The following is a 21,640-nucleotide window of genomic DNA, read 5'->3' on the forward strand; positions in this document are numbered from 1 at the left end:
AAGGCAGGCCCCTCGTGTCATTACAAATGTGTGGCTAAGACAACTTTAGTGTATTTGTCTTGTATTATGATGGGACCTTTCTTTTTCTTTTTTCTCATTCAGAATTTTGGCCCCTTCTTAATTAAATTGTAATTTTCAATAGACAATGACTGACCAATAACAATCCTCTTTCAACTGAACAAAATAAAGGTTGGGAGTTATTTTTAGTATGAATAATTTGGTTTCTCCGGCTTTGATAATATTTAAAGTAGGATAAAATTAATCAATGACTGAATGAAATGGAAGGTCCTGTCCTGAGTAATAGAAGCTGTAAAGATAACTTTATTAGTCTGAAAACACCGTGCCTGGTATTCCAGATGAATGTGTTACTCTGTTATATAGACTTTGAATTTGAAGAAGGGGTGTTGTCTGGTACTTAGAGCCAGGCAATAACTCCTGCGTTCCACTTTTGTCTATACCACTCACTGTGAGACTTTGAGCAGGTCCTATGTGTCTCCCAAACCCAAACACAGAAATTTGCACAAGGCTGGACATTAGACTAGCTTCTGCTAGAGCAGGGGTGGCCAACCTGTGGGTCCGGAGCCACATGCGGCTCCTTGTATAGGCACTAACTCCAGGGCTGGAGCTACAGGCGCCAACTTTCCAATGTGCCGGGGGGTGCTCACTGCTCAACCCCTGGCTCAGCCACAGGCCCTGCCCCCACTCCACCCCTTCCAGCACCCTCCCCTGAGCCTGCCGTGCCCTTGATCCTCCCCTCTCCCCCTTCCCAGAGCCTCCTGCATGCCACGAAACAGCTGATCGGGAGGTGCGGGGAGGGAGGGAGAGGCACTGACTGGCAGGGCTGCCAGTGAGTGGGAGGGGTGGAGCTGATGGGGGGGCTGCTGATGTATTACTGTGGCTCTTTGGCAATGTACATTGGTAAATTCTGGCTCCTTCTCAGGCTCAGATTGGCCACCCCTGTGCTAGAGCTAGAGAATTAAAGGCCCAATCTTGTTCCTAACTGAAGTCAATAGGAGTTTTGCCATTGAGTTACGTGAAAATGGAATCAGGCCCTTGATAGTTACACAGAAGGACACTGTGAGATCATAGTGCCACTGACACATGTTTCAAAGGGAAAATGTGAACTCAAGGGGAAACAAAATTAAGAAACACAAAAAGGTCATTTTAATCAGTTCTTGATTTATCCAGTTGTGACAGCAGTACTTCACGGAACAGAAAACAGCTCAACTTGGCAAGAGCTTTCTTTTTTCTAAAGAGGTTTAATTTTAATCAGTGACCTGGAGTGCCCATAACAGGGCACCCTGCATGATGTAAAAAGCTAGTGCTACTTGTCATGAAAAATTTCCATTTTGTAACAGGTCTGGTCTGTGTCCAAAGGGTTTTTTCAGCTCTGCTGACAGCATATTATTTGACAATGTATAGTTGTTTTTAAAGAATGCTTCTAAAGCAAAGCTCTCAAAAGTAGCAAACTGAAAAGGCAGAAAAGCTCGCCCCCTTCTGATCACGCTTCTCCGTTTCCCCCTCCTTTTCTTTGAGAAAGTTTGTGACATTTTGTGACTATGTGTGCAAAGGCAGACCACTATGCCTGTCTTGGGGCCCATTGAAAACAAAAGGGCTATATACAGGTGCAGGTTCCACCCACATCTATGTCACTACAGGATCAGGACTTAGTGCGCACGTTGAACATACTTCCTGAGCCTGTTTAAAGTGCAGTTGTACTATGAAAAATGGCACCTTGTTACTCAAGTGGCTTGTATTCAGAGGCACATCTACTCTAGTGACCAACAAGTTTTAACTGCTTTTTATTTCTAAAAGCCTACACAACTGTGACGGAGCTCGATTCTGTTAATGTTTTCACTGAACATAACATAAGAATGGCCGTACTGGGTCAGACCAAAGGTCCATCCAGCCCAGTATCCTGTCTACTGACAGTGACCAATGCCGGGTGCCCCAGAGGGAGTGGATCTAACAGGCAATGATCAAGTGATCTCTCTCCTGCCATCCATTTCCATCCTCTGACAAACAGAGGCTAGGGACACCATTCCTTACCCATCCTGGCTAATAGCCATTAATGGACTTAACCTCCATGAATTTATCCAGCTTTCTTTTAAACCCTGTTATAGTCCTAGCCTTCACAACCTCCTCAGGCAAGGAGTTCCACAAGTTGACTTCAGTTAATTTATGTTATCTACACTCCTATTAAGTCCTCTAGAGCCAGACTAACTTGAGTGAGAGCAGTCACGCTGCAAAATAATGCAGCAGAGTTATATTAGCAGTTGATCAGCTGCGCTAATTTGAGTTGCCTATGCCCCCTGACAGTGAGTTGAAAGCATTACCCCACTTAAGGGTTTGTGTGTGTGGACAGGACTCCAGTTATAACTAGTGTTTTGCCCCTAACCCATGTTAACTCAGATGTAAAGACAAGCCCTAAGTATCGACCACAGAATTGTGTACTGTGTTCCAATCATTTATACCTGTGTACACTTGCTGAAAGCAATTTGGATGAACTGGTATAACTGAGGGGGGATAATTTAGCCTGCAGAATGTTTATTGCTGATGATGATGGTCCAGAAAGAAACAGCTCAGCTTGACCGTTTGAACCCAGTTTGATTTCTGCAAGGGGGTTAAAAAAAAAAGTCTCTCGTAAAATAAGCAAATGTGTTGTGCATTCACTGACAGTAACCTGAAATTCCAGACTACCACTTTTCATCGTCTTTCGGTGTAGAATGGTATTTTAAAATATGCTGTCAGGATAAGAATATATTTAAAATTTTCTATAACACTCTAGATTTTTAAAGCGGAAAGAATTTTACCATCTAATAGCCTCACCTCATTTCTTTATTGTTTTACTTTTTGCACGACATTCATTCTGGAGAAAACAGACTAGTCACTTCATTTTTATTATCAATCTGCCTGCCTCGCTTTCTGCACTTGCACAAAGCCGTTTGTGTTGCAAATGCTGCCGGGGAAGCTTAAACCCATACTAAACATAATCCATATTTTCATTGACCTTGAAAAAGAAATTACGAAAACACTTCTGTTTAAATATCTAAAACCGTTTGCTGGCTTTTGGGAGTTAGTGTTTGGTTGGTTGGTTGATTTTACTCCAAATCTAAATGTTGGGCTTAATTTTAACAGAGTAAAAAAGCAAATAATAAAATAATACTTGACTATTCTTCCAGTGTTCCCTAGCATACTCAAACCGTAGACACATATGTGAGGTATCCACTAGAGAAGTTCCATTGACATCCAGGGCATGTACTGTAAATCACAGCTGAATTTAGCCCTTTGACTCAAATGCATGAGTAATGTCAGCAAATGTTTTCATCTTTTTTTTAAAAACTTTTTTAAACACACACCTCTGTATCCAGATCAATATACAGAGCGAATTATATATAAATGTAATAAATTACATAAAAACTCCTCCTCCCTTGAATAAACTGTCATTTATTCTCCCTTCGTTTTTACCACTGCCCCTTACTTCCGCACCAGGAGGTGGCTACTTTTGTTACCAGCCCAGAGACTGAGTCCTCCTTGTTCAAACCAGACACTAGGCCCTCTGTGTAATTTCTTTTTCCCCTCCAGAATTGTCGGATGGAGACGAAAATTGCAATACCAGGTGGCCTCCAACCGCTCACTTTCTAAAAATATCACTGTAATAACACGGAGGTGCTAAATGCTGCCAAGTGGCAAAAGAAGCTCTCTGAACTGCGACTCGTTTCATACGCTCTTAGGTTAGGGCAGCCATCTCATTTTTAAAATCTAGAGTGTCCTTTCCCGCAGTTAGAAAGTTTAGATTTTCATCTCTCCCAAATAACCTCTCCTGAGGGTATTGTGCCGTATGATGGCAGTCAGATGGCCTGCTTCATGTGAGGTAATCTGGCATTTAAGGATTAGGATTGTGATGAAGGTTTCTCTTTAAATTCTACATACTTTCTGAGGGCCCTTGTGGTTTAATGGACCAAGATGGGGCTGAGATTCAGGACCACTGGGTTCTGGCCCTCACAGTCCAGGCTTTATGATCTTGAGCAAGTCACATGGCCAACATTTTCAAATGTGGGTGCCTCAAATTAGATATTAAATCCACATTTAAGCACTTAAATACGGGTGGTCTTATGTGAGCACCAAGTTCCCAGTGGCATAAGTCCACTTTTATGTGAAGGGAACATTGTCAAAAGCGCAAGAGGGTATGTCTACACAGCCGACGGGAACAAGCTTCCCAGTCCAGATTGACAGACCCGGGCCTAGCAAGGCTAGCGCTAGTCTCTAAAAATAGCTGTGTCACCCCTGCTTTGAAGTTATAGCTGGAGCTTGGGCTTTGAAACCCATCTCCTCCCTAGAGGGCATCGACCCTGGCTGGGTGGTTTACTCCAATATGCTGTGTAGACCTGCCCAAGATGACTCAGAAGGCTAAATAAACCCCAGTGATTTTTAGGCTCAGATCATTTCAGTGCTTTTGAAAAATCTAACCTAAGTACTTAAGTACAGATTTTTTTTCAGACCAGCCCATTTTAAAAGTAATTCAAATTGACAGTGTTTGTTCCCTTAATAAATGTCAATCTGAAAACAGTTCAAAATTCACTGCTCCAGACCAGTCATTTCCATTTTCTTTTTGACCACTAGATGGCTTCCCAGTATAACAGATAAAGAAAGATGAACTCCATATGAATTCGTTTGTGGACTTAATTTGGTAAAGCCTTTACTTTTACCTTTTTCATCACTGGTTTACACAAAATATGCAATCATAAACATGTCATTTTAAAAAGCAGCTTTTTCCAAGGTTGTTGAATCAAAGACACCATTGATAAAAATAGCAGGGCGGGGGATGGCGTCCTTTGTTTTTAGCTCCACATGAATGAGATGGCAAGTATCAGAGGAGTAGCCGTGTTAGTCTGTATCCACAAAAACAACGAGGAGTCCGGTGGCACCTTAAACATTAACAGATTTATTTGGGCATAAAAAAACCCACTAAGAGGTTTTTTTACTCACAAAAGCTTATGCCCCAATAAATCTGTTAGTCTTTAAGGTGCCGCCGGACTCGTTGTTTATGAATGAGATGAGCATTCCTAACTGTAACCACAATTATTAGCTGTGTATACTTAGTGAATGTGCAAACAGACCCTCCTCAAGAGCGTTTACACCATGAAACTGAATATAAAACAACCAAACACTTGCTTGACCAATGCGAAACAACCAAGTCAAGAGACCTGATTACAACACATTTGCCCCTTCACCCAATTACAACATGGCTTTATCGTATTGATGTGACCTAAATGTGTTGTAACCTTGCCCTGTACCTGGGCTAAAGCCTGGGACAAGTGAAGGGAAAATGAATGGGCAGAGTTTCAAAGGAGCTCCACTCCCCCTTAGGCAAATGAAATGACCAAAAGTGACTCCCTTTGAGGGAAGCAGTCTCCCTGGCTCTGTTTTAGCCCACAAAAGCTTATGCTCAAATAAATTTGTTAGTCTCTTAGATGCCACAAGTACTCCTCCTTCTTTTTGCTGCTACAGACTAACACAGCTGCTACTCTAAAACCAGTCCTCATTGACTCCTGTGTTGTGAACTTGGTCCACTAGGAACTGGATTAAATCTTCCAAATTAATTCCATACAGCCACCATCAAATGGTAACAGATTTCAGTCCTTAACCAGCCTGTGCTGCCTGGATCCAGACCAGGAACCAAGGGGTGAAAGCATCTATCCCATTACCAACTTCCTAGCCTTGCCAGGGGATCTTCTGTTTTTCTACCCCACATTAAGCTGAAACTCTTAGGACCAGATGAGTCCCTTGAATTGACCCTTAACCCCAATTTTTCTTGCTTTTGTTGGGCTCAAGTAAGATCACTGCATGTTATCTGAAATTTATTAACGTGGAGGAGGAGGTTAGCTGGCTCTCTCTGTTACAATGCTCTTCAATTACAGCCACAAGCCCAACGTGGCATGCAGCAAGTCTTGGCTTGCAGGCTTGCAACCCAGAGAGTGTCTGTTTCAGTGTGTGTGTGAGTTTATGTGCAGTGGCTCAGAGATAGCTCTGGGGGGAGGGGAGAGCAAAGCCAGCCACTCAGAAACAGTAGTAAAATCTCCCCAACACTTTAACTGTCAATCAGGCTCAATGGGGTATAAAACCTCCCCGGCGCTGCAGCTGTGATAGGCAGAGAGAGCAATGGGGAGAAATGAATAAGAACCCGAGCTGTGATCAAGTGAAAGAAACAGGAGAAGGGGGGGAGAGAATTAATCAGCTCTGCCTTTTGCACCAGGCTCAGAAGAGAAGTGTCTGTAGATACTTATATATATATATATATATTTAAGAAACCGACAACCACCTTACACTGAATAGACCCTTTCTTAAAGAGAAAGTCCTGGCAAGCCTTAAGCAATTTCCTGAGTCTGGAAGGCACTGCAGGCTGAAATTTGGAGACCTAGGTTGCTTTATTTTTTTATTATTTTTTAAAAAATAAAACCCTGCCATTTGGAAACTGGATTTTAATTTTGCACTTTTAAACTGTAGGGGTTGGTGGGGTTTATTTTTTCTTCCCCCCCCCATCTCTCTCTCTCTTTTTTAACTTAAACAAACTCTGTCCTCCTCCAGTAGAAAAACATTTTACCTGCATGTGACAATCCCAAAGGGAGCTGAGCAGCGAGAGAGGGGAAGCAACTATCTTCTGCACCATTTTACTCCTACCCCCCACGGTTTTTTTTTTCTGGTGGGAGGGGGGGAGAAGGATCTTTCCCGGCCAAGGTTTTCTCTCCCCAGGTTTTGGAAGGGGCTTGAAGACTGTTCCCCCTATTGGTGGGGGAAGGAAGAGGGCGTGCTGCCCTTCATACTCTCTTGCTTTGGTTTTGTGAAGGGCTGAAACAGTTTTGGGGGTGTGGGGTCTTCCTGCCCCGCCTGGATCAAGAGGATGGTTTGGAAATGGCTGGGCGCTTTGCTGCTTTTCCCCGTGCAGATGGTCTATTTGGTGGTCAAAGCTGCCGTGTGCATTTTGCTGCCGGCCAGGCTCCGGGACTTGTCCGGGGAGAACGTGCTGATCACCGGCGGGGGCAGAGGCATCGGTCGCCACCTGGCCAGGGAGTTTGCTAAGCGAGGAGCCAGAAAGGTGAGGACTGAGCTGGGGGGGGGGAGAATGAGTAGGGGGGGCAGCCCCCCGCCCTCGGCCGCCACCTGCTGCTGCTACCAGATCTCCCTGCGGGGTGACTGGGAGAAACAGACCCCCAAACCCACCCACCCTGCCCCGGGTTCAGCAGGGAGAAGGGGGGAAGAGGGCGGCTGCTTTGCAACCCCCCCTCCCTCCCCCCCGTCATCCCAGCTCTGCTACCTTGGCGTCTGTGTCCTCAGAGCCTGGCCCCCCTCGTGCATCTACCCCTGCTGCAGAGGGGTCTGTCTGGACCCGGGTCCGGGTTTTGCGCCGGGGAGGAACTGGAGTGGCGTTTTCTGTTTACACGGTTGTGTCTCCGCTGGGGCGCGGAGCGCACTCGGAAGGGGTGGGCGTGGGGCTCGGTTCGGGGCTGGGCACGGGGGCACCCGCTGCCTGAGAGTAGGGTGACCAGATGTCCGATTTTATAGGGACAGTCCTACTATTGGGGGCTTTGTTTTATATAGGTGCCTATTACCCCCCCACACACCCTTCCCGATTTTTCACACTTGCTGTCTGGTCACCCTACCTGAGAGGCAGGGAATCAATGCGGCTGATCCTCTTCTCTTACAGCCGTTTAGACGGGATCCTGGTCCGATTCCTAAGCGCCTGGAAAGGGGGCAGAGCTGGGCTTTTGGGGAGAGGGGGAGGGGCAGCCCTAAGCGGCCAGGTTCAGTTCACCCTGGTGGCTTTCCACTGAAAGTCAGTCTTTAAACACCCCCCCCTTGTGCTGTTTGCTCCCCAGAATCATTGGAAGTGGGGGGAAGTTAAGGGGGGGGAGGAAGAGGGTAAGAATCTAAGTTGCCATGTAGGGGCTCTGGAACAATTTGTGTAGTGGGGGTGCTGAGAGCCACTGAACCAAACTGTAAACCCTGTATATGATGGAATCCACTTCAAGCCAGGGGGTGCGGCAGCACCCCAGTTCCAGCACCTATGCCAGGATGTGAGGCTGAATGCGTTTCTCCCCTTGAAAAGAGCTGGGGTCACTGAGTTACCCAGAGCAATCACATAGGAACTTCAGTTTTTCACTGGCCCTGGTGAGTCCAAAGGTGGGACTCCGGAAAGCAAACACCACAACATGGCTTAGATAGATTTACACTTTAGCTGCTATGAAGGGGCTGGCAGCAATCCCCCACAGTCAGCTCCTAGGAGACCATCACATAGTGCATGGAGATGGAGTAAATATCTATTCAAAGTAAATCCTGTATGCAACTTGCAGGGTGTATGTGTGCGTTTGCCAAGATTCACCTGTCTACAGATTAGCCTTGTGTGTGGCATTGAGATTTACCTGCATCTAGCTGTGAGGGGTGTGCGGCTTGAGGTGTGCCTTGTGTACAGCTTTGAGTTTTGTATGGGTTTGAGTTTAAAACCCTGCATTGAGATTTACAATTCCTTGGAGGCTGAACATACAAGTCATTGAACTTTGGACCTAGACAATCTGCTGACAGTGTACTTTCATCATCTATTAAAATACCATGATTCCTGACTTATTTATTTTGTCAGACTGGTGGCTAAGCCTGGCTGCGCTATGAAAGTATCACCATTTCTGTAACTAGTTTTATTAGCTATTTGGCTGCAACCCTGTTGGAGACAGAACAATGGTAATAAGCCCCAATACATTAATTGACGTGGGTGGAGGGAAAGGGAGCTGTTTTCACTGAGGGTGTAGAGCTGAAACCAAAACAATTGTCATTTGTTTCACAATACAGTTCATTTGTATATTAAGTCATATAGAGAATCATAAAATGTCTCTGAGAGAGGGGTAAACCTGACTAGAAGGTGATACGTATTTGAGAGTTTAGTACTTTCTATGAAAATATGCCCGTTATCATTTATGTGGTGGTATGTGGCCAGAGAGAATATGTTCTGGCTTTGCTCTCCATGTCTTCTTTTCTGGCTATCGTTTGCCTCAGGAACTGTCTTCACTGAGAACCTTGGGCAAATTTCACCATTTCATAGAATATCAGGGTTGGCAGGGACCTCAGGAGGTCATCTAGTCCAACCCCCTGCTCAAAGTAGGACCAATCCCCAGACAGATTTTTGCCCCAGATCCCTAAATGGCCCCCTTAAGGATTGAACTCACAACCCTGGGTTTAGCAGGCCAATGCTCAAACCACTGAGCTATCGCTCCCCTGTTCCATTAGCCCATTAACTCTGATGAAGTTTCACTGAGCACAATTTGGCCCCTTTGTGTAACAGATGGTGGTCTGTATATAAAGCAGGAATTCTCAGAGTGGAACTTGACTCATAAACCCAACTGTATTCCTCCCTCAGTATTTGTTTAGGGAACGTTTTCATAACTTCCACTGTCTGGTCCTGAGATTTAACTGGTCTCCCTTTTACTTCAAAAGCTGACTTCCTCCATGTGATGCAGTATCTTCATAAAGGATGCAACCCATCTCTTAATTTATCAGTCTCCTTGATTTTGCGTTTTGGTTGTAAACAACTGGAAAGAATTGCAAAAAAGTTTTTAAACAAAATAATTAAAATTGCATATTCTAGTATGTTGCCAAGAGACACACAGGAGTTAAATATTCTATTGTCCTGCGATTCCTCTCCCATTAGAGTTAATTACTTCAGATAATTGTGCGTACTCTGGGACTATCTGTTATAGTTGATTTTCCACTGTTGATCCTGCTTGTCTGATAGCAAGTTTTACAAACTCAGGCTCTCATCCCTGGTATGAAATTCTGAGGCCACAAACATTGCTGGGTGATGGGGAGAGGAAACTGACATTAAAAATCAGGTTCTAATTGTGGATGCACAGTATGCCTTGAAAGATCGATCACTGCGCCTCGCACGCAGGCATAGTGGAGGAGTTTTGGAGGTAGGCGGCGATATATAACCATGTATTTGAGATTAGAATCTTCCTACAGAGGGGTTAGTTGTTATTGCTAGTGTATGAAGTCATACCTGATAATTAAATAGGGGATGGCTTTCACCTGAGATCCTATCCCTCTTATCATGGCCTGTTTTTTTTTTTTTTTTTTTTTTTAAAGCATATGCAAGATATAGCTAAACAGATTCTATGCGAGACAGCAAGAGACTATCGCAAGTGCTGTATCTCACTGAGAATCAGTTTAAAAATATTTCAGATTCTGAAGATTCTTTAACTCTAAAATATGATGTATTTTCAGTTAAAATTGCAAAGATGTCAGCAAATAAGGAGGATGTGTATGTGCCTGGGTCTCAGTGAATGTCATGCTTGCAAAAAGAGCTGTATTGACAGCCCTGGAGACTGAAGTCCTCTATTGACAGGACAGAAGCATCATGGTCAGTGGCAGTGTTCAAGTTCCTTTCCCCACTCTGTCCTGACAATGTACTTCAAATCTGATCTGGATGTACCACCTCAAAGAGAGAAGATTTCCTCTTCTCGGGGTACTTTTTTTCTATCTTCATTTATTCATTGGCCTTTTTGTTGAAATTGCCAACAGTGGGACAAGTTAAGGGTCAGTTGCAGCGTTGGTTTTAGTTACGTGAATACTTGTTAACTAGGGTTTTGGACTGAGACCACCAGCAACCATCAGACAGTAAGAGATTTGGGTTATTACTAGAGCCAGGATGAATTTGTGCCAGCGATGTATCATAGAGATGAAACCCTCTATATCCCATTACTTGTATCCTGAGTCCTTTCGGATTCTCTGGAGAAAAGGTTTGCAAGACCTACATTGCAATAAACAGCTGGACAGGTGTAAAGGGATTTAGGATTGAAAGATGTTTAGGAGCACTTCTGGCAGAAGTGTACAAAGCTAATGTATATAAAGAGAGTTATTTACAGAAGAAACTGGATGTGTTCGTGTCTTATCTCAGGTGAACAGCAACCCATTGCATTTGAACATACTCTTGTGAATTTCCTCCGGAAGGATTCAAATGCTCTGATTCAAAATAAACACTATTCCCCCAGTGATGTGTACAGTTTCAAAACTGCTGATTGCGAATGTCAGTTCAATTATATTTGGGGTTTATATTACTACCGTTCAAGTCCTGAAAAAGGAGAGGAGGACTGTTTTTTTTCTTTACTTTTGGCTGATTATTGGTTGATTGAGTGATTAGAAAATCCCAAAAGCTTGTTTTGATGTTGTCTGTAACCGTTACAACTTTTTACTCCAGGTTTATGTTAATTTGAGCATCAGCTCACAATGGGGCTTGCGCCTTGTGCCATAATCTCACACATAGGTTGTGTAGTGGGACGCACAGCTTGTCATCATGGGCCTTTAGCCAAGAGGAACAGCATAGATCTGCATTATTTAAAAACAAAAAAACCTTTATAATTGATTTCAGTGTTGGGTGTATGATGGTGTGTCTTTATGTGGCCGTACTATGAAAATACAGTTGCGATTGACCCACACTCCTTTTCCTAACTCTGTTTTGTAAGAAACGTTTTATTGACTTAACATTGTAAATTCTGGACCCTAGGCATCTAGAGTCCTGGCCAAGAAAGCAGATGGTGTGAAATCAGTCAATGTATAAGGGCCTGAATGACTTGAGCCCTGGTCTACACTGGGGGGTGGGGGGAGGGTGTCGACCTAAGATATGCAACTTCAGTTACGCAAATAGCATAGCTGAAGTTGGCGTATCTTAGGTCGATTTACCTGGCCGTGAGGACAGCGGCGAGTCGACCGCTGCCGCTCCCCCGTCGACTTCGCTTCCGCCTCTCGTGAGCTGGAGTTCCGCAGTCAACAGGGAGCGAGTTCAGGGATCGATTTAGCTACGTCCAGACGAGATGCGATAAATCCACCCCTGATAGATCGATCTCTACCCGCCGATCCGGCGGGTGGTGAAGACCTGCCCTGAGTATGATTCATTCATTGATGGTTACATTCAGAGGGTCCTGCTTGGATCCTCTAGTCTAACTTGCCACATCCTGCAGGGTTTTTTATTATAGTAGTGTGGTCAAAAATCTGTCAAACCCTTTTTTTTTTTAAATAATCCCCAATGATGGAGTCTTGGTTACTACATCAAGCCATCTGTTCCATTGTCGAATGATCCTTTTCAGGCAGTTTCCTTGATGTCTCACCTCTACGCTTCTCATTTTTGTTTTCTTTGTTGATAGTTTGTTTATTTAGACTGAGTCAACACTAAACAAAAGAGTTGTTCTGATTGGACACATCCTGTAATGTTTGTTATTGCCAGAATGTAATAAAGCCAACAAAAAAGCCTGTATAATTACTGCATAGAGAGAACTCCTTTGCTCCAACCTGTCTACTGAATTTTGGGTTCCAAACATATCAATCTGAATTTTGCAGTGCATTTTGGGCTATCCGCTACTGGAAGCTGGACAAAATTGATTTTCATTGGGCACTGCATTGACATGCATGAAATTTGGGCTCAGAAATTATCCATGGGAATTCCCCCAAAGCATTCATAAAGGTGACCTTAGTTATCGCAATGTTCTCTTGTTGCCTTTTTTTGGTCGTCCCATCTGTTTTTTCTGAGTGAATCCGTTTTTAGTAGTATTCGTAGTTTCTTTGGAAACCTTTGTAAGTCTGTTCTTATCTGTACTAGGTGTGCCCAATTGGCAACAGTAGCTGATGTAGAATGGACCGGTGGTGGCTTTTAAGCTGTCAATGTTGTTCTTGGCGCTAGAGACATCCACAAACTATCAGATAGTAACTCAGGGTGGCGACGAGCTTGTGTTAATGCAAGCCTGATGCCACAAGGTGCTGCACACCTCTCCTAAGATGTTGAACTCCCTCAACCCCATTAACTTAAGAATGGCCATACTGGGTCAGACCAAAGGTCCATCTAGCCCAGGATCCTGTCTTCCGACACTGGCCAATGCCAGGTGCCCCCAAGGGAATAAACAGAACAGGTAATCATCAAATGATCCATCCCCTGTTGCCCATTCCCAGCTTCTGGCAAACAGAGGCTAGGGACACCATCCCTGCCAACCTGGCTAATAGCTATTGATGGACCTATCCTCCATGAACTTATCTAGTTCTTTTTTGAACCTTCAAAGAGTGTTATTCCAATGCACACATGAGGTCTTCTATAAGATAAGGCCTCATGTGTGCATTGGAATGTCTCTCCCTTGGCCTGTTACACCTTCTGGATGGCCACTTCCCTGCACCAGCAGAGACAAGATGATTAAAGGGAATTACTAGCTTGTGGTATGAAAATAAGGCAGGCAGACTGGACAGAAAGGAGCCAGTGCTAGATGGCAAGAATCTCCTATTGCCAATAAAAACGACAGAGAGAGAATTCCCCTGTCAGGCTGAATATGTGTTGTTTTATGGCCATGACCTCACTCTGTCAGCACTTGAATCTAGACAGTTATGTCACTAAGTCTGCAAAATACTATTAACCAGGATGACGACATGGTGGGCAGCTGTAAAATGCCGCCCTGATAATAACACAGTAATTATTTTGGGATGGTGAACAAAATTCCCTGCAAGTATTACTTGAGAAGTTTTGCTTTGAAAACTGAACATGGCTTTTGGGTTGGCTCATATTTCCTCCACCTAAAGGCTTGTTGGGGTTTTTTCCTCCCTCCAGCCTAAAACCAAAGAACAAAATCCCATGTGGCTTTATTCAAGCAAAATTTCCAGGGTCAAATCCTAAAGTCCTTCCTAATGTAGACAAACTCCCATTGGGTCAAATCCTGTTTGGTGATGAGTACACGCAACTCCCATCTAAATCAATGCTCCAAATCTTGAGCTCCTTAATCTGTTTCAGCAAAGATCTTACTCGGTCCTTATTCAAACAAGGTTCCACAGAAGTCAGTGAGAATAAGGACGGAGGAAGGACTCGGGTATCGCCCCAAGTTGCAGACGTTGAGTACTTCTCGTGATCCTTCCACAGTAATCGTGGATTGAATCTATGGGCCCGTGAATGTTTGACTTTGGCCTTTGTTAATCATGTTTAGATGTTGTTTTCCCTTTTGTATCTGTGTGTAGATAGTTGCATACATTTTTTAGGTGTTTTTGCCCAGTTCTATATATTAAAAGATCAGCTGCATTATGGCAACAGATGGACTTACAAATGATTCTGAGGCCTTGAAGTGCTGACATACTACGGAGTCTGAAAATCAAAGAAAGACTTATCCACTGCTCTGATGTGCCCTTTTTAGAGAGAGACTCAATAATCCATTTCGGAATGCACTGCTGAAGACTCTGAATGCCCTGCTATTTTGTGTTTGAAAACTCTCTTCTGCGGAAAGCACCTGCCATCGGATACTTAACTTATAGGAATTTAAATCTGCCACATAAGTCCAAACAAGACACACCTCTAGGGCAGAAACATTCTTCAGAGGAAGACATTTCTAGTACCCACAAGATGACAAAGGAGTGAAATTTGTGATTTGGTGGATTTTGACTTTCATCCTGAATGGGTATGATCTGGTATTGGCAGGGCTGACCTAGCATACCCAAAGTCATCTCATTTTATTGCCTTTTGTTTCAAATTAGATTTTAAGCTCTTCAGGGCAGGGTTCATGCCTACCTATGTGTTTGTAAAGTCAGTGCAATTTGATCCCGGTCATCACTGGGGCCATTGAATACAATCACAATACAAATAACAAACCAGACTCTGACATGTAGTTTGATTATACATGTACATGGCTTATAGTCTACGTTGACTTCAAAACAATGAAAGTGCCAGACTTAACCTCCTCAAGAGCAGGTGAATTCCAGTATAAGGATAAGAGAGAGTTTTCTATCCAAGGACCTTCAGAACAAAGGAGTTGATCTTACTTGCACCATAATTCACCATTGTATTTGTTTGTTTTAGGTCATGTGATCTGACACAATGAAATCATAAATCCTTTAAGAACACGGTTTACAAAAGAAACTGATACACTCCCAATCTACTTTTTCCAGGGTCAGCTGTGGTAGGCAAAAAGTATTGTGCAAATAAGCATTCCGTTGGCTTTATGTACAATGTTTTAAACTCTCAGTATAAAACTAACACGTTATAGTGTTTGGATTTTGGATCAAAACGTATGAATATGTATGTATGTATTGAAGCTCCTTGGTACTGTGTAGAGACACCAAAATGACATCTGGTCAGAGACCATCTACCCATAGGTCATCGTCTGAGATTTCCATAAGTGGTTTAGTTACCTAACAATACCGAAGCCAGACATACTGAAACTACGATTTGACCTGTCGCAAAAAGGGAAGCAGATGTGCTTGTTTGAGGGGACTTTTTGCACAGAAGGAAGTTATTTAACATGGTGTAGATATCTGGGTACATTGAGGACATTTGTCTCTGTTGTGCAAATATCACTTTGTATCTCATGAAACTCCTGTTCTGTGAACGCTTAGAGCTTGCATACACTGTAATGGAGGCGTGATATATCCACCCTAGCTTTAATTTAGCTAGTACGAATACCAGTAGCAGTGAAGTCGTGGATTCAGCGGGGGCTGTGCAAGCCCCACCAGAGACGTAGTTGGGTGGCTAGCCTGCACTGACGGCAGTGCTGCCCATGGCTTCACTGCTATTAGCATTTGTGCTAGCTAAGGCCTTGGCTACACTTGCGAGTTACAGCACTGTAAAGCTGCCCCCAGCGCTGTAACTCACTGACCGACTACACTGGCAAGGCACGTGCAGCGCTGTATCTCCCTGGTAACACCGCTGCAGGTACTTCACCTCCCCGAGAAGCATAAGAGATACCGCGGAGTGGCTACGACTTGCCCCTGTGAGTGTGTACCAGGAATCAACCTGCAGCGCTGTACTGATCACCTTGTCAAGTGGCCAATCCTCTCCATTGTTGTGACCGGCTGCAGGAATGCGGAAGTGCCGGTTTCAAAGCTCGTACCACAGAGAAAAAGCAAACAGTTTGCTGTTTGCTTTGAGTGAGTGAATGAATGCGCAGGGGGTCGGGAGTTCGGAACTTGCAAGATAGAGTGCTGACATGCTCCAAAAAGCATACTCTCTCCCCCCACACTCCCTGTCACACTCCACCCCACCTCACCCCGTTTTGAAAAGCACATTGCAGCCACATGAATGCTGGGATAGCTGCCCATAATGCACCGCTCCCAACACAGCTGCAAATGTTGCAAGTGTGGCCACGCCACTGCGCTGTCAGCTGTCAGTGTGGACAGACTGCAGCGCTTTCCCTACTCAGCTGTAGGAAGACAGGTTTACCTCACAGTGCTGTACAGCTGCAAGTGTAGCCAAGCCCTAAGTTAAAGCTAGCTCCAGTATGTCAGCACATGCTGCAGTCACACCTCCAGTTGCAGTGCAGACTTACGTTTAGATACTACAGCACTGGAACAGGATGGTTTCAGGGTTTTTCTAAGGGGTTGTGTGTGACGGACTGCACCCCTGTATTCACACCCTACACACTATTGTAATAATCTTTTGTACAAAATATGCCTTGCGAGGTGTCATTTAAAAACTAATAACTCACCGGTCAAAAATATCCTGCTGAAAGCCATGTAGCAACATCCTATGTAAAGTTATGAACATAAGCTGAAATCACAACTGAAAGTGTGTGTGGGGAGTGAGTAAACCTGTTTCTCTAAGGCAAAGGACAAGCTGATGCCTCTTGCCAGGTGTCATCGAAGCTGATGGGCAATCATCTATCAAGTGGCCATTCTTTGGCAACAAAGGGGGGCAGACTGCATCTTATGGTACGTCCAGACTACCTGCCATATCGGCGGATAGCGATTGATTTATCGGGGATTGATAGATTGCGTCTCGTTAAGACGCGATATATCGATCCCTGAACGCACTCCCCGTCGACTCCGGAACTCCACAGGAGCGAGCGGCGGTAGCGGAGTCGACGGGGGAGCCGCGGCCGTCAATCCCGCGCCGTGAGGTAAGTCGGAATAAGATACGTCGACTTCAGCTACGGTATTCCCGTAGCTGAAGTTGCGTATCTTACATCAACACGCTCCTCCCCCCGTCCCCCAGTGTAGACCAGGCCTTAGCAGACAACAGCAGGAATGCCTTTCACCATCACACTTTTTGTCTCCATCCTCGCAGCAGGAATGAACTTTATATAGGTGTAACCCTCAGGAAAATGCAATTTCAAAGGGTGACTGAACTATACAAAGAGGGGCAAAAACACCCTGAGTGGTCTCTCCCAATCCATCTCTCTCTTTTCCACCTAAGAAGACAAAAGAAACAGACTATGGAATTTGGGAACAGAGCCTGACCTGAAATTTGGTCAGCCCCGTGTCTGGGAAAATGTGGTAAGAATTTCACCTTGAACCAAGTCTAGTTTAAGTTTAGAAAGCGTTTTATCTTTATTTCTCTTGTAACCATTTCTGGCTTTAATGCCTTATACTTGTACTCAAAATCTCTCTTTGTAGTTAAATAAACTTGTTTTATTCTTTAATAAAAATAATCCAATGTTGTCTTTAAACTGAATTGTGTGGGAAACTCCATTTATGGTAGCAAACTATTGTATATTGTTCCCCTTAGGGACATAATATATGTGGGCTGTCTTAGAGAGGGCTGGACAGTGCAGAACATATGTTTTTTGGGGGGAAATCCAGGACTGGGAATGTGTTGGGGTCACCCTGTAAGTCGTAACCAAGGCTGCTGGAAGCCAGAGTGTGACTGGTGTTTGCGGATAGGTTGCTGGGGTCAGAGTTGCTGGACCAGGGCTGTGGCTATACACAGACACTCAGGGTGTGACCTGCATGCTGTTCGGCTGTTTGTGAGGAGACCAGGTTAAGCACTACAGCAGCAAAGACATTGTGAAGCCCCCCCAGATTGCATAGCAGGGGTGAGACAACCCCTCACGGTGTGAATTATGCCCTGAAATGTCATAGGGGGTTAAAGCCTTTAAACTTGTGAGTAGCTGTTAAATCCAGTCTAGGTTAATAGTGACCAGACATCAGTTATTCAGTGGCCTATATGAGATGAGTTGGTAGGTCACAGTCCAATTCTTAGTGGACGTTTGTCCACATCGTACAAAATACCCCATCAATTTGGAACTCTTGCTGAGAGCCTAACCTGTGAGAACGAGGTGTGATTGGGCCATTGTGTCTGATTTCCCTTGTCTGGGTCCATCGTCACAGTTAATGCACATTCTCTAGGTAGTAGCGGGGAGAACTTCGTAGGCTGTACATATTCTATGGCTAAAGAGAGGACTTTGCTTCCCCCAGCTGTTATTCGGGCATGTTTCAGCGGCAATAAATGAAGTCTCATTCATAGCAGGCGTGGCAGCCAAACTGGATTTGAAATGGTGATTGGGAACACTGAAGAACTGGCAATAATCTGTATTCCTATGGGTTAAAGGAGATGAGTAGCCAACATTGGTTCTAGAGACGGATTTCTAGTTGTCCAGACACACATGTTGTTTTACATTTCTTGTGTACCATTCTAAAGTGATGAATAAACACAATTCTCTTCGGCCAACACAGCATTGAATAAATAGACAATTACATTTATTTTTTCTCTCTCTCTTTCCCTCCCCCTTCTGTCCATTGTGCTTGCAATTTGCATCCCTGTTCCCATGATGACTGTACAACCTATCTGCAAGCTGCAGGAGCTGAGGAGAGGGCTGGTGAAAACTTTCTGCATTTTGAATTTTCTACAAGTATTTTCATTAAAAAAAATATGGTTTTTGACAGCAACAGAAATGAAAAAATCATCCAAAATGTTCAGGATTTTTCCATGAGCGCTTGTCGGGGGTGCTCCTTACAAGGGATACTGAGCACGCTGTAATATCGAATCCAGCATTTCCTCTTGTGTGTTGGGCATGGAGGTTTGAGTGATTATTTGCCCTCTATATCCCCTGTCAATGATTTCATCAAACGATTAACCTTCCTTGCTGGCTTTGTTGACCTACAGCGTCTCAGAGTGAATCTACCCCTTTATACAGCCTCTGGAACGGCGTCCTTTCTGTAAGGATTATGTAATCACAGCAATGTTATTTAACTGCTTCCTGCTGGCAGCTAACTTTCCTGTTGATTCGTGGATTTAAATATGGGCCAGAAGCCTTGATCCAAGTCCCAGGAATGGATGGCATTTATTCTTCTGACCTGGACTGAGGCCACGGCCAGCAGCTTGAATAAAATGCTGAAAGACACAATCTCTAGCTGGCAAGTACAGCCAGAAATGTCAAATCGCCGACCTTTGGGTATCTGTGAAGCAGTATTATGCCTACTGCCTTTTTCAGTTTGTCCTTCCGGACAGACCTGGCATTTGCAACCCAACATGATGGTGTAAGGAGATAAATAGCAATGTCATGGCGGAGGAAATCACATTGCAACAGGGTGGTGTCATGCAACTCCATCATATCATGGTGTCATAAAGTTGTCAAAGGTTATCCCACTGCAGCAGCGCGGTAGTGAGGGGAGATCATGTGTTTCAGAAATTTGCAACTCAACGCTGTAAAACTGGATGTTCCTGTACGATTTGAGAAGCTTGACCGTGCCATCTGGGACCCTAGATAGGAAAGATGAGGCGTCTCATCAGGGTCACAGCGAGGAAAAGAGGCTGCATAGCCAAACTTTTTTCAAACAAGCGAGGAGCCGGGTTTGATTTCAGTGTTGGTCCTTTTTTTTTTTTTTTTTTTTTAAACGGTTTCATCCATCCCTCTTTCGTCTGTGGGGTGCCATCCTCTATAAAGACTTGAAACCTTGCCTCAGTCTGTGTACATCACACTCACACCTTGAGTCTGGTGCAGGCTAGGAAAAAGTTGACTCAGATTGGCAGAACTGTTTCCCTGTGAAGCACTAAAATATATACATGGCTTTTACTGCACTATAAAAAGAGTTGAACATGTTGTTGAGCTAGTGCCTAATTAGTCTGGCACGGCAATTTGCTTTAGGAGAGAAATGCATTCAGGGCGTCAGGTCAAAGGATTGCAACTGAAAAGTCTAGAAGGGATAAAGAGTTTAATATCCTTTTTGGTTGTTGTTTTTGTTCTTTTTCTCTGTGGATGCTGGTGAGCGGAAGATACAAGGACTGTTTTGTGCTGAACCCAAATGGCCTTTGTAGTGCTGCAGGGAAGGAAGGGGGGATGGGGTGACTTGGAAACACTAATGTAATTGTGGAAGTCAGGGTTGAGGAAAGAGCCTTTTGAAATTCTGAATAAAGCCAAGTAAAGTTTCTTGTGCTCGCCTTCATGGCCCCTGGCAATTCTGTTCCACCCTATCTCTTTGCTCTTGTCTCTTATCAGAGAATCAGAGAATCATAGAATATCAGGGTTGGAAGGGACCTCAGGAGGTCATCTAGTCCAACCCCCTGCTCAAAGCAGGACCAATCCCCAACTAAATCATCCCAGCCAGGGCTTTGTCAAGCCCAGAGGTGAAAGTAAGCTGGTACAGTCCGATACGGTATACCGGCAAGAGCCAGTACGCCGTGCCGCACCGCACCGGCTTCCGCGGCAGGGATTTAGAGGGCTCTGGGCTCCCCGGAGCCCAGAGCCCTTTAAATCCTGCCTGCAGCTCCACCTGCCGGAGCTGCGGGGGGGATTTAAAGGGCCCGGAGCTCCGCGGCGGCTGGAGCCCCGGGGGCTCCCAGCCACCTCTGCAGCTGGGAGCCCCGGGTTGATTTAAAGGCCCTGGGGCTCCCAGCCACAGCTGGTGCCCCAGGGCCTTTAAATCTTGAGAGGCCCCGCCTCTTCTGGATGAGGCCACGCCCCCCTCAGGACTCCGGCAGTACCGGTAAATCTTGTAAGTTACTTTCACTCCGGTCAAGCCTGACCTTAAAAACCTCTAAGGAAGGAGATTCCACCACCTCCCTAGGTAACCCATTCCAGTGCTTCACCACCCTCCTAGTGAAATAGTTTTTCCTAATATCCAACCTAAACCTCCCCCACTGCAACTTGAGACCATTACTCCTTGTTCTGTCATCTGCTACCACTGAGAACACTCTAGGTCCATCCTCTTTGGAACCCCCTTTCAGGTAGTTGAAAGCAGCTATCAAATCCCTCCTCATTCTTCTCTTCTGCAGGCTAAATAATCCCAGTTCTCTCAGCCTCTCCTTGTAAGTCATGTGCTCCAGCCCCCTAATCATTTTTGTTGCCCTCCACTGGACGCTTTCCAATTTTTCCACATCCTTTTGGTAGTGTGGGACCCAAAACTGGACACAGTCTCCAGATGAGGCCTCACCAATGCCCAATAGAGGGGAATGATCACGTCCCTCGATCTGCTGGCAATGCCCCTACTTAAACAAAGTATAATCATGTCACCCCCTGCTGGAATTACAGTGATGCTGCCTCTGACCACCCATTTATCTGCTTCTTCCACAATCACTTTTGTATTTCCTTCTACATACCCCTCCTCACACATGGAACTACCTCCCTGAATTAATCCATAAAGCCTCTGCCGTCTCCTTAAAATCCCTCCTTTGGACGTGCATCTGCTGTGATACCTTCAAAAAAAATCAGCCAACTCACCACGGCTAAGTCAGGTGAACAAACAAACCGAACCAAACAACCTGGGAAATGATTGAGAACCAACAAGTTGTGCACATGGCTGGCCTGCGATATATCACAAACATATTACTGTTCCCTGCGTAGGTGCTGAAATGAGGTGCTCGGGGTGGGGGCTACAGCACCCCCTGTCTTGAAGCAGTTTCCGTCATATACAGGGTTTATAGTTT

At 44.8% G+C, this 21,640-nt stretch overlaps 1 protein-coding gene across 2 annotated transcripts in view; it reads left to right on the forward strand.

Moving 5' to 3' along the window:
- Positions 1-6,149: 6,149 nt before the first annotated feature.
- DHRS3 (dehydrogenase/reductase 3) overlaps positions 6,150-21,640 on the forward strand; it is a 44,558-nt gene continuing 29,067 nt past the window's right edge. The window contains exons 1-2 of one of the 2 annotated variants that reach the window (XM_054009222.1): positions 6,150-6,422; positions 6,947-7,096. In XM_054009222.1, the coding sequence (XP_053865197.1) occupies positions 6,947-7,096 (150 nt within the window). In that variant the 5' untranslated portion in view covers positions 6,150-6,422. The other variant, XM_054009221.1, reaches the window with a different exon arrangement.

The sequence above is a fragment of the Malaclemys terrapin genome, chromosome 19 (assembly GCF_027887155.1).
Source record: "Malaclemys terrapin pileata isolate rMalTer1 chromosome 19, rMalTer1.hap1, whole genome shotgun sequence".
NCBI lineage: Eukaryota > Metazoa > Chordata > Testudines > Emydidae > Malaclemys > Malaclemys terrapin.